This window comes from Onychomys torridus, chromosome X, assembly GCF_903995425.1.
Source record: "Onychomys torridus chromosome X, mOncTor1.1, whole genome shotgun sequence".
In the NCBI taxonomy this organism is placed as follows: Eukaryota; Metazoa; Chordata; class Mammalia; order Rodentia; family Cricetidae; genus Onychomys; species Onychomys torridus.
Genome location: NC_050466.1, coordinates 36076351 through 36092593, shown reverse-complemented (window position 1 = coordinate 36092593; position 16243 = coordinate 36076351). Strand labels below are relative to the sequence as shown.

The window sequence follows — 16243 nt, the reverse complement described above, 5'->3', positions numbered from 1 at the left end:
GTATAGCTCCAGGTTCAGTGATTGAACCTGTCTCAAACATTAGGTGGAGAGCAAATGAGAAAGACATCTCCATCTGATATCAGCCTCTGACTTCTGCACAATACATTCATGCGCGCGCGCACACACACACACACAGAGAGAGAGAGAGAGAGAGAGAGAGAGAGAGAATGAGAGACAGAGACAAGGAGAGGAATAAATAGTGAATAAACATTTTTTCATGGAGTTTAGTAGGAAGTTTTGCAATAACTTATTCAGAATTGGATATGTCGCCTAAAAATATATGCCTCCTAAAAGGATATGCTCAAGTTCAAACTCCCAATACCTATGAAGATGATCTTTATTTGGACACAGGATCTCTATGGGAGACCAGCTGGGAGACTGGCTCCCACATTTTACCCCAGGGAACTCTTGAGGAGTGAGAAATAAGAGATTTAGATAGAAATATAAAGGGGAGAGAAACAGAAACACAGGATAGCCTCCCTCACGAGGGCCTGGATCCTTATCCACCGGCCCCTCCTGTCTCTTCTAAAGGGCTATTATAGGAATGCCAAGGGGTGGAGCTAAAGACCTCCCCCTAGCTCAGCCAGGGGTAGACACTTCCAATCACCTAGTAACCATGCACATGGTCAAGCAATCCTTTAATGCAGCCCTGCTGGGTAAAGCAAGCTCGGATCTCACTAGGAAACCTTTGTGGGCCTTCACAGGTCTCTACAGATATGTTCAAGTTAAAATTAGGTCACAATGGGTAGGCTGTGATATAATATTAGTAGGTTAGGACAGGGGTGCTTATTGTTTTTTAAGACAAGATCTCACTGATCTCACTCTGTAGCTCAGTGTTAGGATTCTGTACACGTGCAGCTCAGGGTCTTGTCTGGCACCTTATGTCATCAGCAGGCAGCTGTGGACCACCGCATGGTCATGCAATCTCCACCTTAAAAAGCCTCACGTGGATCCCCACCCACTCTCTCTGCACTTCTCCTCTTCCTGTGTTTCCTCTCTCTGTTCCCTCCGCCAGGCCTGGCTTCTCCCTCCTCTCCCCTCTTTTTTTCAATTAAGCTCTTTCTAACTCTGGTAGCCATGGCCTGTGACTTCTCTGCTGAACAACCAGCGCTGTTCATCCTTTCACTCAGTCCAGCCTGAAACTCCCTATGTGTTTGTCCTGGCTAGTTTTATGTCAACGTGACACAAGTCAGAGTCATCTGAAAGGAGGGAACCTCAATTAAGAAAATGCCTCCATAAGATCCACCTATAGGGCATTTTCTTTTTTTCTTTCTTTTTCCCCATTTTTCTTTATTAAGAAATTTTTTACTCACTCCAATGCTATCCACAGACCACCCTCCTCCCTCCTCCCATCCCTCAGCCCTCTTTCCCAAGCCACCCCGCATCCCCACATCCCCCAAATTGAGGTCTCCCATGGAGAGTCAGCAGAGCCCAGCACACTGAGCCTAGGCAGGTCCAAGCCCCTCCCCACTGCACCAAAGTTGTGCAAGGCACCGGATTCCCAGAAGCCTGTAGGGCATTTTCTTAATTAGTGACTGATGAGGTAGGGCCCAGCACATTGTGAATGGTAGTCTTAGGTTCTATAATGTTGGGCCCCATTAGGCCCAGGCATGTGGCCCAATGTAACTTCCTGAGCCTAGCTCGAGTTTGGCGACCTGTCCTGGGACATGACTTTCGAATACAAGTGAGTCAGCACTAGGAGACCTAGAATCTCCTCTGCCTAGTAACTGCTGAGATAGCATCATCTCATTGGCCCGCTATCCTCACCCCACCCCACCCTCATTACCCCAACCCCATTACCCCAACCTACGTAAGTTCACTCCTGATGCAATAAAGAAAGTCCCTGCTTCCACAAGACTCCTGGCCCATCTCCTGTGGACCTGGGGCAGGGGTGGGGGTGGGGAGGTCTGGGCCATTGACACTCATCATCCCACTCAGCCCCAGGGAGAGACCGACTGGCCTGGTCCTGCCTCTGCCCTACCTGTCAGTCAGACCAACACTATAAGAAAGAGGGCTGAAGCCTGGCAGTGGTGGTACATACCTTTAATCCCAGCACTCAGGAGGCAGAGCCAGGCAGATCTCTGTGAGTTCAAGGCCAGCCTGGTCTACAGAGTGAGTTCCAGGAAAGGTGCAAAGCTACACAGAAAAACCTGGTCTCATAAAACCAAAAAGAAAAAAAGAAAAAGAAATAAAGAAAGAGGGCTGAAACCAGGCAATGGTGGTGCACAATTTTAATCCCAGCATGAGAGAGGCATTGGCAGACCAATCTCTGTGAGTTTGAGGACAGCCTGGTCTACAGAGTGAGTTCCAGGACAGCCAGGGCTGCACAAAGAAACTGTCTTGAAAAACCAAAAAATAGTGGGTGACCAAGCCAGTAAGCAGCACCCCTCCATGTCCTCTGCATAAGCTCCTGACTCCAGCTTCCTGCCCTGTGTGAGTTCCTGCCCTGACTTCCTTTAGTGATGAACAATGATAAGAAGTGTAAGCCAAATAAGCCCTTTCTTCCCCTTTTCCTCCTCAATTTGCTTTTGGACATGGTGTGTTTCATCACAGCAATGGAAATCCTAACTAAGCCAGTAGCCAAGGCTAGCCTCAAACTCATAGTAATTCTCCTGCTTCATTTTCCAGTGTATTGGAACTACAGGCACTAGACATCATAAGGACAGGGCTTATTAAACTTTATTCACTCTTTTAAAATGCATTTATCTTTGCAGATGTGTATGATATGTGTGGAGAGTGAGTAAGCAAGAGAACATGCACATGCCACAGTGTGTGGAAGTTGGTTCTAGCCTTTGACTCTGTTGTTTTTAACTTTTCTCTTTTTTCTTTATTTCCTTACTTCCTTCCTCTCTTTCTCCTATTAAATTTCCTATATATTCTACCTTGTTTTGAAGAAGAGTCTCTTATTGCTACACTGTGTATAGCAATGTGTATAGCTTGTGAGCTAGATGCTCATGAGCCTCTGGGACATTCCCTGTCTCTGCCCCTCATCTTAATATACAAATGCAAGGATTACAAACATGCCACTGTGTCCAACTTTTCCATGGGTTCCAGAGTAGCAATTTAGATCATCAGGCTTACACAGTAACTGCTTTTACCCTCCTGAGCCATCTCCCTTACCCTATTTTCTCCACCCATTTGATCCATTTTTTTCATCCAAGAAATGTTTACATGACCTTGAGTATATTAGGTATATAAAATAGACATGCAAAGGATTGTTTTATGAAACTCAAGTCAGCAACTTAAACCACATGTTTTTTCAATAGAGCATCTCATGTGGCCGAGGCTGGGTTCCCACTTGCCAAATAGTAAAGGAACTCCTGATCCTTCTACTTCTACCTCTCAAGTGCTAGAATTACAGGTATATGCCACAACACCTAGTTTGTACAGTGTGGAAATACAAACCCTGTGCTTTGTGCATGTTAGGCAAGTACTCTACTGAGTCACATCTCCATACCCTCAAACAGTAAATTTTATAATCAAACATTCTAACACAGTATCATCCAAAGATATACTACTTTGGTACTTACATGCTGAAGAATGATAGTAGGAACTATTAAAATTCCTTGTTTTCTATAATTAAACCATTGTGATTGTTAAAATTGTATTAGATTTTTATCTATTTTGTGTATGGTGGAGAGGGTGGAGAGTGTTCACATTCCATATACACTGTTGTTTCTGTGAAAACAACAGGTCATGACTGGTGGTTTAAAAATTATTATATTTGGGTTATGGATGCAGCTCAGTTGTAGAATACTTGCCTAGCATGCACAAAGTGCCCGTTTGACCCCACACACTATATAAACCTAATATGGTGGCACACATCTGTAATTCCAACTTTTGGGGAGAGGCAGGAAGATAAGTTCAAAGTCAGGGCTGACTACACAGTGAGTTGAAGGACAGACTGAGATACATGAAACCCTATCTCAAACAAACAAACAAAAAATTCAGATTCCATTCACTTGAACTGCATTTGAGTTCAAGGATTTTTTTGTTTTTGTTTGTTTGTTTGGTTGGTTGGTTGGTTGGTTGGTTGGTTTTGGTTTTTTGAGACAGGGTTTTCCTGTATAACAGCTCTGGCTATCCTGGAACTCTCTTTGTAGCCCAGGCTGTCCTCGAACTAACAGAGATCTGCCTGCCTCTGTCTCCTGAGTGCTGGGATTAAAGGTATTCACCAACAGGCCCGGTGAGTACAAGGATTTTGATGGAGACCCCCCTACAGAATTTTTCAAAGACTTTTTTGTACAAATACCATTTATAAAATTGTCTTTGTTGATCTGATATATTGCCTTTATGATAAATCTACATTCCCATGAGTACATAGGTCTCTTTCTAGCTTGCTACTCTGCTCTGCTATTTATAAAATACCTCTTAAAAATGAAAAAGAATCTTATTTTTTAATTGTTAAACTTGAGTACTTCCTTATTGGCTTTGATCAAGTATCATAGGTTGTGATTAAAATCAAATCATGTTAGAATGATTCCATGGCAATATAATGTGTTTAATAAATTTAAAAGCATGAAAATCCCCTCTCAAACAACTGTTTTGCCACTTTGATTTTAAGTGTCTCAATAATTCTCAAATTCTTTTTGTCTCATAATCCTTACCCTTAAATTTAAGCATCCTTTGAAAAAGAAACAGCAACATTTGGTGGGGGAGAACATAAAGTAGGATGGGCAATGGAAATGGGAAGGTTCTGGAATGAGTTTTGAGAGTGGTAAATAATCAAAATACATTGTATTTAAAAATGTTTTAATTAGGGGCTGAAGAGATGGCTCAGTAATTAAGAGCACTGGCTAATCTTCCAGAGGACCCAGGTACAATTCCCAGTACCCATATGACAGTTTACAGCTGTCTATAATTCCAGTTCCAAGGGATCAGACACTGTCACACAGACATATATGCAAGCAAAACACCAATAAAATAAATATTTTAAAATGTTTTAATTAAAAAATAAAATTTTAAAAAGAAAGATCATTAAAAAAAATTAAGTATCCTAAAGTGTTTCTGATTATGTAAGTAATATTTACATACATATACTGCATTAAAACTTAAAATAGAAAGGGAAACACATGCACATAAAATAATTTAAAATCTGGGGGTGGTAGGGCAAACCTATAATCTTAGCACTTAGGAGGTAGAAGCAGGAGCATCAAGAGTTCACTGTCACCATAGAGACAGTGTGATAGCCCAGAGAATAACATGAGACCCTATCTCAAGAAAAAAGAAAAAAAGAAAAGTCAGTCACCCTCTGTGTGTCTGTCTGTGTGTGTGTGTGTGTGTGTGTGTGTGTGTGTGTGTGTGTGTGTGTGTGTGCATTGAGGGGAGACATTAAACCTGGAAATCACAAGCTATTGTAATTTCCTTTCTAAATAAATCTGAATGTAAAAGTAAATTCTCAAAAAGCAGATAAAAGTTAGACATGGAGCACATACCTGCAATCCTAGCACTCAAACTGAGACAGGAGACTCCCCATGAGTTCAAGGCTAGCCTGGGCTACATAGTGAATTCCAGTTCAAACTGTCTCACAAAACAAAACAAAAAAGTAAAAACTAGGCAAAAAATACAAGTGTTATCAGATATGGCAAAAGTCTCCATGAATGACTGAGATTTTTCTATAAACTACACTTCATACCAGAAAGAAACAAGCGTACTAGCAGCTAGACAAGCAAGTCATTAACTGAGGTGTTAGTCTATGCTCTTCCTCACCCTTCCCCTTTATCCCTAACCATTGTTGAAAGTTTCCACACAAAAGATATTAAAAGCTGCCAATATAGTGGTACGCACCTGTAATCCCAGTACCTAAGAGTTAGAAGCAAGACGACCAACTAGGGCTACACGAGATCCTCTCTCATTTAAAAGAAAAGAAAAATAGTTGGAGAGCCATAAGACACAGTTTAAAAAGCATGGGACCTCAGTACACTGCAGGCTACCAAAAGAGAAACATAAACACCAAGCCAGCCACAAAGCCGTTGGCCTACAATCTGTCCTGCCTGCAAGATATGTGAGGGCAATGATGACACAGAACTTATGGAAGTAGTCAACCAATACTTGATTTGACTTAAGGGCCCACTCCATGAGATGGAGCCCATACCCAACACTGCTTAGGTGACCAAGAACCAGAGACTAGATAGCCCAGAGACCTAGAGTAAAACCAAATGCTACCGGTCTGAAAAAAGTATCAATAAAATGATTCCTAATGATATTCTGTTATACTCATAGATTAGTGCCTTGCTTAATCATCATTAAAGAAGCTTCCTTATGTGGCAGATGAGAACAAATACAAAGGCCCACAGGCAGACATTACTCAGAGAAAGAGAGAGTCCATGGAACACACAGCTTTAAATAGGATGACTCCATCAAATTCCTCCCTGCTTCCCCGAGAGCTCAGAGAACCCCATGGAAGATGAGGTGGAAAGAATGTAAGAGCAGCCTACAATGGGTCTGCACCAGGTCCTCTGCATATAAATTATAGCTTTCAGCTTAGTATTTTTATGGGACTCCTGAGTATGTGAATGAGTGTGTCTCTGATTCTTGTGCCTGCTCTTGGGGCTCTTTTCCTTATGTTGGGTTGCCTTGTCCAGCCTCAAAGTGATGGCTTTTGTTTTATCTTTTATTTTATTTTGTCATGTTAAAAAATAATAAAAAGATAAAAGGTCTTTGTTAAGGTATGACTTCTACTACTTTCCAGCTGTTATGATCCTAGTCAAGTCCCATGTCTTCCTGAGATTCAGCTTTCTCATCTATAAAACTGCAGTTCTATGCTCTAGCAGCATAACTGTTGTGAGAATTAATCACTGAGCATGACATAACCAACAACATTGATGGCACAGTCACTGGTATGCAATCATAGTTTCCTTAGCATATGGCTGGCTTCTGTTTAACTCCTTTTTATTTATTCCTGTAGCTGTAAATCTTAAGCTTATGCCACAGACTCATGCTCAGCTACTCACAGTCTCCCAATTACAGCATGTTTTTTTCACACTTCCAAATTTTTGATCACATTAATTTCTTTACTACAAATGCTTACCCTTCCGTTTTCCTGCCTCCATTGGCCCCAATTCCCTATCTATAACATATTGTTGCGTTGATTTCTTTACAAGCATATTTCCTCTACTTAAGACTATAAACTTAAAAAGACAAAGTACATTTGTTCTTGTATCCCCAAACACATAGCACATAGCCTAGATGGTATCCCATTAATGTTTTCTAAATGAATAAAATATAAAGTAAAACATAAATGAAGCAACGTTCTTGTACTCTCATTGTAAGTTGCCAATACTTACATTAATCAGGCAAGGGCCTTTCAATTGGCTACTTGGGGTATTAAAACATCCTATTGGAAATCCTGATTCACAATAGTGTTCTCCATCTTCCATGTCATAACACCATATTACTCGTGTGTTACCAATAACCCTAGACAAGAATAGTTTTTAAATAAGACGTTTAACAAGAATTTCATATCAAGCAACAAAGATGCTACCTTGCACATATTTAAGTTCAATTTTAATCAAACTCAAATCACAAAAATGGAATATAATTTATATGTCTATTAAAATTACTTTCAGAAAGAGTAAAAAAGAAGATAATGAACCTACCAGTGATGATAGTAATTCTGTCTTATTCCTCCCTTCAAAAAAGCCAGCTTGTTCATTTGATCTTCATTTTCTGGAGCATAAGATTTTACACAAACTTTTCTACATGTTTCTTCTTTGTTAAAAGAGAACTACAAAAAGTGAAAATTTTAAGTCAAATGTCACCAAATAAGTAATTTAACTTAGAGGTACATTTTTTTTTCCTTCAAAGACATAAATATATCATCATTCTCCTCTCGGTTTTAGTTTTGAATTGTTATTACTCTAGTCATAGAACTAAAGGGAAGAACTTGTCTTCCTATATTATATTGTAAGGTTTAAATACAATTTGTTCCCACAAACTAATATAGCATCATTCTTTTTATTATTCCTGTTATTATTAAGTTTAACTCCTGAAGGCATATATTAGTGATTTTAAAGGTCAAACACTTACTCTGACTACAGTATTTTCATTTGAGACACTTGGAAAGTGACTAGATTAAGCTATTAGAGCAAGGTCTTCATAATTAAATCCCAGTGACCTTAAAAAGGGAAAATATACACCCATGCCTACCATTTTGTGATGCAAGCCAAAGGGCCCTTTTCAGAGCTAGTGTAATGTTATTTGAGCCTTACACCTCCAGAACTGTGAGACTAAGCAAGGCTCTTTTCTTTTTCATTACAGTTGTTTGTTATGTGAGTGCACACACATGCCACAGTTCATGTGTGGCAGATCAGAGGACAACTTGTAGTTCTTTCCTTCCATCATGTGCATCCCACAAACTGAACTCAAGTTGTTAAGCTTGGAGGCAAGCATTTTACGAACTAAGCTATCTCTTCTCCCTAGTTTTCTGTTGTTGTTGTTTTGTTTTACTTTTAATTGTTGTTGATGTTTTGAGATAGTCTTAGTCTCTTGTTCATTAAGATATTGAAGGTAAAATAAATGCATATTGGGTATCCAGTGTCATCTCCTTATATCACCCTACCCCAAATATAAACAGTATAATACATTCACAGCTTTTCTTTATAAAGTAAAAACAAAACAAAACAAAACAAAAAACAAACACCTCGAATTAAACCTTATGTGAGCCAGGAAGTATGACTCACACTTGCAATAGCAGAACTCATGATGTTAGGTAGGATTGCTCTGGATTTCAGGAAAATTTGGGCTATAGGTTGTTGACACTCTCTTTAGGAGAAAAAAAAACAAGAAAAAGGTTGGATCTGGTGGCCACATCTATAATTTCAGCTCTCAAGAGGATTCTCCCAAGTTATAAGACAACCTGGGCTACATATAATGTTCCAAGGCTAACTTGAGCCACACAATAGAACTTGTCTCAAAAAAAAAAAAAAAAAAAAAAAAGGCTGAGACCAAAGTTCCATGGTAAAGCACCTGACTAGTGTATGTGATGCCCAGACTTCACTCCCAATAACATTCTCTCACATACTTTCTCCCTATTTCTGCCTCTATCTCTACATCTCTGTCTCTCCTTTATGTGGATGCATCCAGCTACTGCAGATATTTTAACAGATTTCTCTATCAACATGAGGTTCTCTTTTTCTTTCTCTCCCTTTAAAAACGAATATTCGATTTTAAATAGTTTTGAAAAAGTTCTTTCAAAAAAAAAGATATACTAATAATATCAACAGAATAACCTTGTAAGGGCATGATATTATTTGTTCTCCAGATAGGATTTTTCCAAGAGTCTCGGAGGGTGTTTTCTTCAAAGAATCTTGGCAGAAGTCAAAGCTAAGAAAGAGGAAGTTCCAGTAAGATTTTTAAAACTCAGCAAGCAATCAGTCTTTATAATTCATGTAGCCTCTATTGTTAACAAAACTGCTGTTTTTTCTACCTGGGACAAATGACTGAGGTGCTTATATAACATATCAAAGCAGACTCTGGCTGCCAGGTTCTCCCAGCATCCCTCAGTCCCTACCTGTTACAGGGCCCTCCTGGCTGGCATGCCATCCCCTACTGAACTCTCCAGCCCAGGGGCTGGGACACTCTTCCCTATAGAATTCAAACATGTTGGTTGCCCACTGTCTTTGTACCTTTGGGCCTCCTGACTGCTGTGCCTGGTTCCCCTCATGCCCCTCTCCCCTTCCCCTCTCCCCATGTAGAACAGCTCAGTCTGGTCTGTCCACTCTGGACTCTCCCAATGTCCTTGTCTCTGCCTCTACCTATGTTCTCCCACATATCTACCTCCACCATGCCTAGGAGCAGTCACATTCATGTTTCTTTTCCTTTTTATTTCTTCATTTTCATTCAACTGCAAATAAAACTGTAATCTAGGATTTATGAACTATGTACCTCACTATACATTTCTCATTAGAGTATGTAATTGCTAAATGAATTATTTAAAGGCTCGTTTTATAGCTCTAGACTTTTCTTAACATGGGAAATGATAATTTAAAAAAAAACAATATTTTGTGGGTTAAATTTCAGATTAAACAAAAATAAGAAAAACAACAATTTCAAGTCCATATTAATTTTGACTCAGTATATTCAGAAACCATAAATATTTGTTCTGATCAAAAGCAAATTTAGCCAGCCGGTGGTGCTGCACGCCTTTAATCCCAGCACTCAGGAGGTAGAGCCAGGCAGATCTCTGTGAGTTCGAGGCCAGCCTGGTCTACTGAGCAAGATTCAGGACAGGCACCAAAACTACACAGAGAAACCATCTCAGAAAAAAAAAGCAAATTTAAAGAACAAGCTCCTCCCCATAGGTTTCTATAAAATAGCAGATGAAAATAATTAGAATTTTCTTTCAATTATTATGAATATAAGATGATTTAAGTAAAAAATAAAATACATAGAAATTTTCTATGTATTTTAAAAGGCAAGAGATTTGTACATTCAAAAGAGAAGCCAGGGTATTTTATACACTTTAAATACTCATGTAACCCTAGATTTATGCCTTTCTTTATAATGAATATTAGACTTGATTTTAGTAGAAATAAGTAACACCAAATGACATCTTACTCTTTCTTATAATATAATTTCTTTTTTCCAAATATTAAGTCATACTGAAACTGATCATGTAAAAACAGAACATTACTAAACAAAGCATCACTATTCACTAAAAACTTCCACATGAAACTTTCTCCCGTTTTAAAATCAAGCTACAACTCTGAAGGTGTTTTTAACATATTTGCAACACTTACCTATCATAGTCATAGGATAATATAGTTTCCACTGAGTAAAATTTATCAGCATATACTTGTATTGATGACTTAAAGAAAGCAAAAGAATTATTAATAATACAATGAGGTAGTGTTACCAAAACACATAATAAAACAACTAAGAGGTAATCTGACCTATTGCTGCTAACATCAGTTTACAACTGCACAGTTATAAATTTCTCCTGAAGTTGTTCATAACCGTAGTATTTTATCACAGCAATAGGAGCCCCAACTAAGACAACTAAGTTCTCTGCATGAATAAAATTAGTATCTCTACCATTCTTTTGTGGGGAAGGGGTTTAAGACAGGGTTTCTCTGTGTAATCCTGGCTGTCCTGGAACTCACTCTGTAGACCAGGCTGGCCTTGAACTCACAGAGATCTGCCTGCCTCTGCCTGCCAAGTGTTGGGATTGCAGTTGTGAACCACCAAACCTAGTTTCTACCATGCTTATCTTTTAAAAAAGTTATTGAGCCCTTTCAGAATAGGATAAAAAGCAATTGATTCTTTCCTCAGAAAAACACATACTGAAATTCTCTGACCAGCTTTTTAAAATATTTTAAATTTTATTATTTTACATATATGGTGTTTTGCCTGCTGGTATGTCTGCGCAGCACCTGCCCCAAGGAGGACAGAAGAGGGAGTGCATTCCCCAAAACTGGAGTTATCGTTGAAAGGAAAATGAGAGAGAAAATGCAATTGAAATTTTTTAAAAAAGTGGTAGAAGAACAGGTGAAAGGGGAGAAAAGTGAAAGGCCATGGTAAAGGAAGAAAGAAAATGCAGCAGAAATAAGAGAAGGGGAAAAGAAGAAAATAAAGGACAGAGGAAGAGAAGCAATAGAGAAATGCAAAGACAAAAATGGAAAGGAGGTGAAAGAAACAAACAGGAAAATCACCCCTGAGTTAGTTCTAGGCCAGCCTGGTCTTCATAGTAAGTATCAGGCCAGACTCAGCTATGTAACAAGACAGGAAAAGGAAAGGGGGGGAAGAAAAGGGGGGAAAGACAGAAGAGAGGGGTAGTGGTGGCACTCTCCGTTAGTCCCAGCACTCAGGAGTCAGAGGCAGGTGGGTCTCAAAGTTAGAGGCCAGGGTGGTCTACAGAACGAGTTCAAGGACAGCCAGGGCTACACAGAGAAACCCTGTCTATAAAAAAGGTGGGGGGGTAAAGAAAGAAAGGGGATGAGAGAGGACAGATGTTGAGGGGGTGATAAGAGGGAAGGTAAAAGAAAAGTGGAAAAAGAAAGGAAAGAGGGAGGGAGAGAGGTGGCAGAGGGTAGGGAGAGGAGAGTGAAAGGGGAAAGGAAGGAAATGCGAAACATAGGAGAAAAAAAGAAAGGATGGATGGATGTGAAAGGAAAAGAAACAGAGAAAAAAGGAAAATACAGAGAAATAGATACAATGAGAGAGAGAGAAAAGAAAGACCAGACAAAACAGGAAAAGCAGGAGGAATACAGACCAGACAGGAAAGAGAAAAAAAAGGAACGTGAGCAGAAGGCAGAAGAGGCCAGGAGTATGCCTGTATTTTCATCACTTGGGAGGTAGACACTGGAGGATAGAGTCCAAGGTCATCCTTGGCTCCACTGCAAGCTGGAAGTCAGCCTGGAATGCATGAGCCCCTGTCTGAGACAACTACAACATAATGAAAGTTTCAAGGAAGAAAAAAAAAAGAAGTAAGAAAGGCAAACAAAGAAACAAAGACAGAAAAACAAAAGACACTGGCTAAGGTTAAAAAATAATAATGAGGAAATGAAAACAAAAGGCTGAAACAGAGAAGCAAGAGAGCAAGACAGAGAAAGAAGAAAAGGAGGTGAAGGGGGCATGAACAGAAAAAAACAAAGAACGAAAGGGAAAGGATAAAATGAGGAACAGAAACAGTAGAAGAGAAGGTGGAAAAGAAGGAAAAGACACACGGAACAGAACAGAAGACCGACAAGAGGACAAAGCAGAAAATGAGAATGAGTGACAGACAGGAAAAGAGAAGGAAGATCCTGTGGGAAACAGAAAGGAAAGAAAAAGAGGGAGTGGAAGCACAAGAGGACCAGGGAAGAAGGACAAAAAGAGCAGAAACAGTAACAAAGAAACACACAAACAGTAAAGGTGAGTGCAAGAAAAGGAGACACGGGGGGAGAGGGGCAGATATCGAAAATGAAAAATAGAACGAAAGTGAGAAGAGAAAGGCAAAAAAAAAGGAGAAAAAGGGAAAGAAGGGGAAGGGGAGAGGTAAAGGAAAACCTAGAAGAAGATAAAGTGTGGGAGTGGGAAGCTAGAGGGCTATACCACAATATAAAATAACCTTCAAATTCTGTTGTTAAAATAAGAAAAGTGCACGAAGCTAATTACAGCTATTTAAAAAATAAAACGAGTTGGGTGGTGGCGGTGCATGCTTCGAATCACAGAATTTAGGAGGCAAGAAAGAAGATCTCTATGAACTTGAGGCAAGCCTGGTCTACAGAGTGAGTTCCAGGATAGCCAAGGCTACACAGAGAAACCGTCTTGGAAAACCAAAATGAATGAATGAATGAATGAATGAATGAATGAATGAATGAATGAATGGTGATGATGATGATGATGATAGAATAAAAAGATACTCGAGTCCGGTGCTGTGGCACACCCTGTAATCCCAGCATATGAGAGGCAGAAGCAAATGAATTTTGAGTCTGTCAACAAAAGGAGACTTTCTCTTAAAATAAAAACAAAGGGAACATACAATCCCAACATTCTACAGGTTTGAAACACTAGCATGGTATGCTGTTGTTAGGAATCAGCCTGGGTTACTCAGCAAAACCAGATCTCATTGCAGAGCGTGCCTTTCTGCCTGTCTTCCCAGCAAGCACTCGCTGAAATGGCCCAATTCAAGGCCTCAAGGCCAGTCTGCTGCTTTGAGACCTTACCAAAAAGAAACAAACAAACAAACAAAAAACCCATCATAAAGCAAGATAACACTTAGGTCACCACGGAAATGGCAGCTTAAACTACAGGAGACCAAGTCTCCAAAATTAAAAAAAATAAAAATAAATAAAAAGTTGAACAGAGAGGCACACATCTGTGAAGTCCAGACTTGGAAAGATTCAGAGTTCATGGCGAGCCTGGATGGACTACAAGCTCAGACACTGACTGAAAAAGCACTGGAGGCAGGAAGGAGGAGAGGGGAGGAAAAGGACGACTTGGGCACAGTGACCACAGTTCCATTTCCTGAAAGTTGACTAAATGTCCCGCGTGGCAAATTCAGTATCACAGGCCTGTAGCAGTAGACAAGGAATGAGTGTTATACATCTTGAAGGACCTGGGAGGCCAGAGGGAGCAAGCAAGGATCAGAACAGGAAAAGTGTGAGAGCCCAGGAGTGAGAGTGCTAGAAAGACTGGGGGAGCCTGGCGGACCTGGAGGGAAGGGGTCAATGGGAGGGTGGGAGGTGGAAGAGGGAAGGGAGGCGGTGGGGGAAAGAGGACACCTCGGAAAGGGAGAGTGGAGTCAGTGGCAGGGCAGGAAGCAGAGAATGGAGGCGGAGTGAGCCAAGGAGCCAGAGGGAGGGCCCTTGGCGGAGCGGAACGCGCTGGCTGGGCTGGGCACCGCCAAGGGAGGGCTACCGAGGGGCTAGGAGGCAGGTGGAGACGCTGAGAGTTCCAGAAGCCAGGAGGAAGTACGGCGCCATGCCCAGAGTGTGGGCCTGGGATGGGATCGCCCGGTGTCCATGCCCTTAGGGCCTTTCCTTCCCCAGCTCCTCACCTGACAGCGGGAGTTAGGATGGCCCTCCTTACAGTAAGTGATGGGAACCAGTCCCGGAAAGTAGAAAGCCTCACAGGTGGCGAACAGGGGCCACAGCCACAGCAGCCACCTTAGCCCTGGGAGGGCAAGGCAGAGCTTGGTTCCCATCTTAACTGCTACCCCAGGGACAGGCAGCCAGACAGAGATAAGAACTACTAGCTGATTGTAGCGCCAACTAGTCACTAGGAACTGGAGCGACGAGTGGGCGGGGTGAGAACTTTCCAGAACTGTTATAGGGTCTTGCCAGCCTGCGTCTCTGTTACTGTTACTAGGACACCTGACAGTGGCAGTTGGTGAGCAGGCACAGTGCGCATGCGTGTGTGTCACATGTTCCTCGCACTTTGCCCAGAGACAGGCCCAACTTTCCCTCCACTTTAGCCACATGTCAAGCTCTGCATCACAGTCAGCTAGGCTGAGGAGGCATGGCAACAAGGTGGCCCAAGGTTGGGGAGGGTAGGCCGTCTTAGTGATTTCAACCTCAAAAAGTCTCACTTTGGAGGAATTTTCTAAGACTCAAACTATGCCCAGGGAAATGGCTCAGTGAGTGAGTAAAGGTGTTTGTTGTCAAGACTGGGGACTGGAATTTGATGGAAGAAGAGAACTAACTTCCCCTACAAGTTCTCCTCAGACCTTACTATAACAAATGTCCCCCACCCAAACAAATAAATAAATGTAATTAAAATGTAAAAAGAAAATACTCTTTTTTTAGGGTTTTTTTTTTTTTTTTTTTGAGACAGGGTTTTTCTGTGTAGCTTTGCACCTTTCCTGGAACTCGGTCTGTAGCCCAGGCTGGCCTCGAACTCACAGAGATCCGCCTGCCTCTGCCTCCTGAGTGCTGGGATTAAAGGCATGAGCCACCACTGCCCAGCTAAGAAAATACTCTTAATAGTATTACCATCACACCCACATCTTTTCTGGCAGCAGAGCTTGGAGAGATGTGCTGGGAGGGGAGGTGGAGCTACATATGAGGATTCATGGCAATATAGTCCAAGCATAGATGCACACCTTTAATCCCAGCACTCTAATGACCAAAGCAGGTGTATCTCTGTGAGTTTGAAGCCACTCTGAAGTAGATAGCTAATTCCAGTATATCCAAGACTACACAATAAAACCATGTCTCAAAAAGGAGTTGGGGGTGGGTGGGTAGACTATTCATCAAGTACTTTGATTTTATATAGCTTTCTTTGTTATGAGTCAATAAATAATAATAATAAAACAATGTAAGATTTTTTATTTTGTTTTGTTTTAAATGATTTTACCTATTTTTAAATATGACTACCAGAATGGGGAATGTTGTATTATTTTTAAATATGGCTACCAGAATTGGGGGAGGTATTTTTTTTTTATTTGAGATGGGGTCTCACTCTGTATCCCTGGCTGGCCTGCAGCTTGCTACATAGACCACGATAGCCTTGAACTCAGAGATCAGCCTTCCCCTGCCTCCCAGTGAACTCACAGAGAGCTGCCTTCCTCTGCCTCCTGAGAGGGAGTATTAAAGGCATGTGACACTATACCCTGCCTCAAAAGTTTTTTTTTTTCTTTCTTCCTTTCCTTTCTTGCTTCCATCAATTTTTTTTAAAGACAGTCTCATTGTGTATCCCTGGTTAGCCTGGAACTCACTATGTAGACCAGGCTACTGTCAAATTCACAGAAATCCACCTATCTCTGGTCAAACAGAAGCCCTGTAGCACAAATCCTAATTGGTCTTACCAATAAAAACCCTGA

At 40.9% G+C, this 16243-nt stretch overlaps 1 protein-coding gene across 1 annotated transcript in view; it reads right to left on the bottom strand.

The window, feature by feature from the left end:
- LOC118574603 (transmembrane 9 superfamily member 2-like) overlaps positions 1-14626 on the bottom strand; it is a 61187-nt gene extending 46561 nt beyond the window's left edge. Inside the window, exons 1-5 of the mRNA XM_036175557.1 lie at positions 14480-14626; positions 10740-10807; positions 9231-9324; positions 7599-7726; positions 7287-7416 (exon numbers count right to left, since the gene is read on the bottom strand). Coding sequence (XP_036031450.1) covers positions 7287-7416; positions 7599-7726; positions 9231-9324; positions 10740-10807; positions 14480-14626 — 567 coding nt within the window. The remainder of the gene's footprint in view (positions 1-7286; positions 7417-7598; positions 7727-9230; positions 9325-10739; positions 10808-14479) is intronic.
- Positions 14627-16243: the final 1617 nt, after the last annotated feature.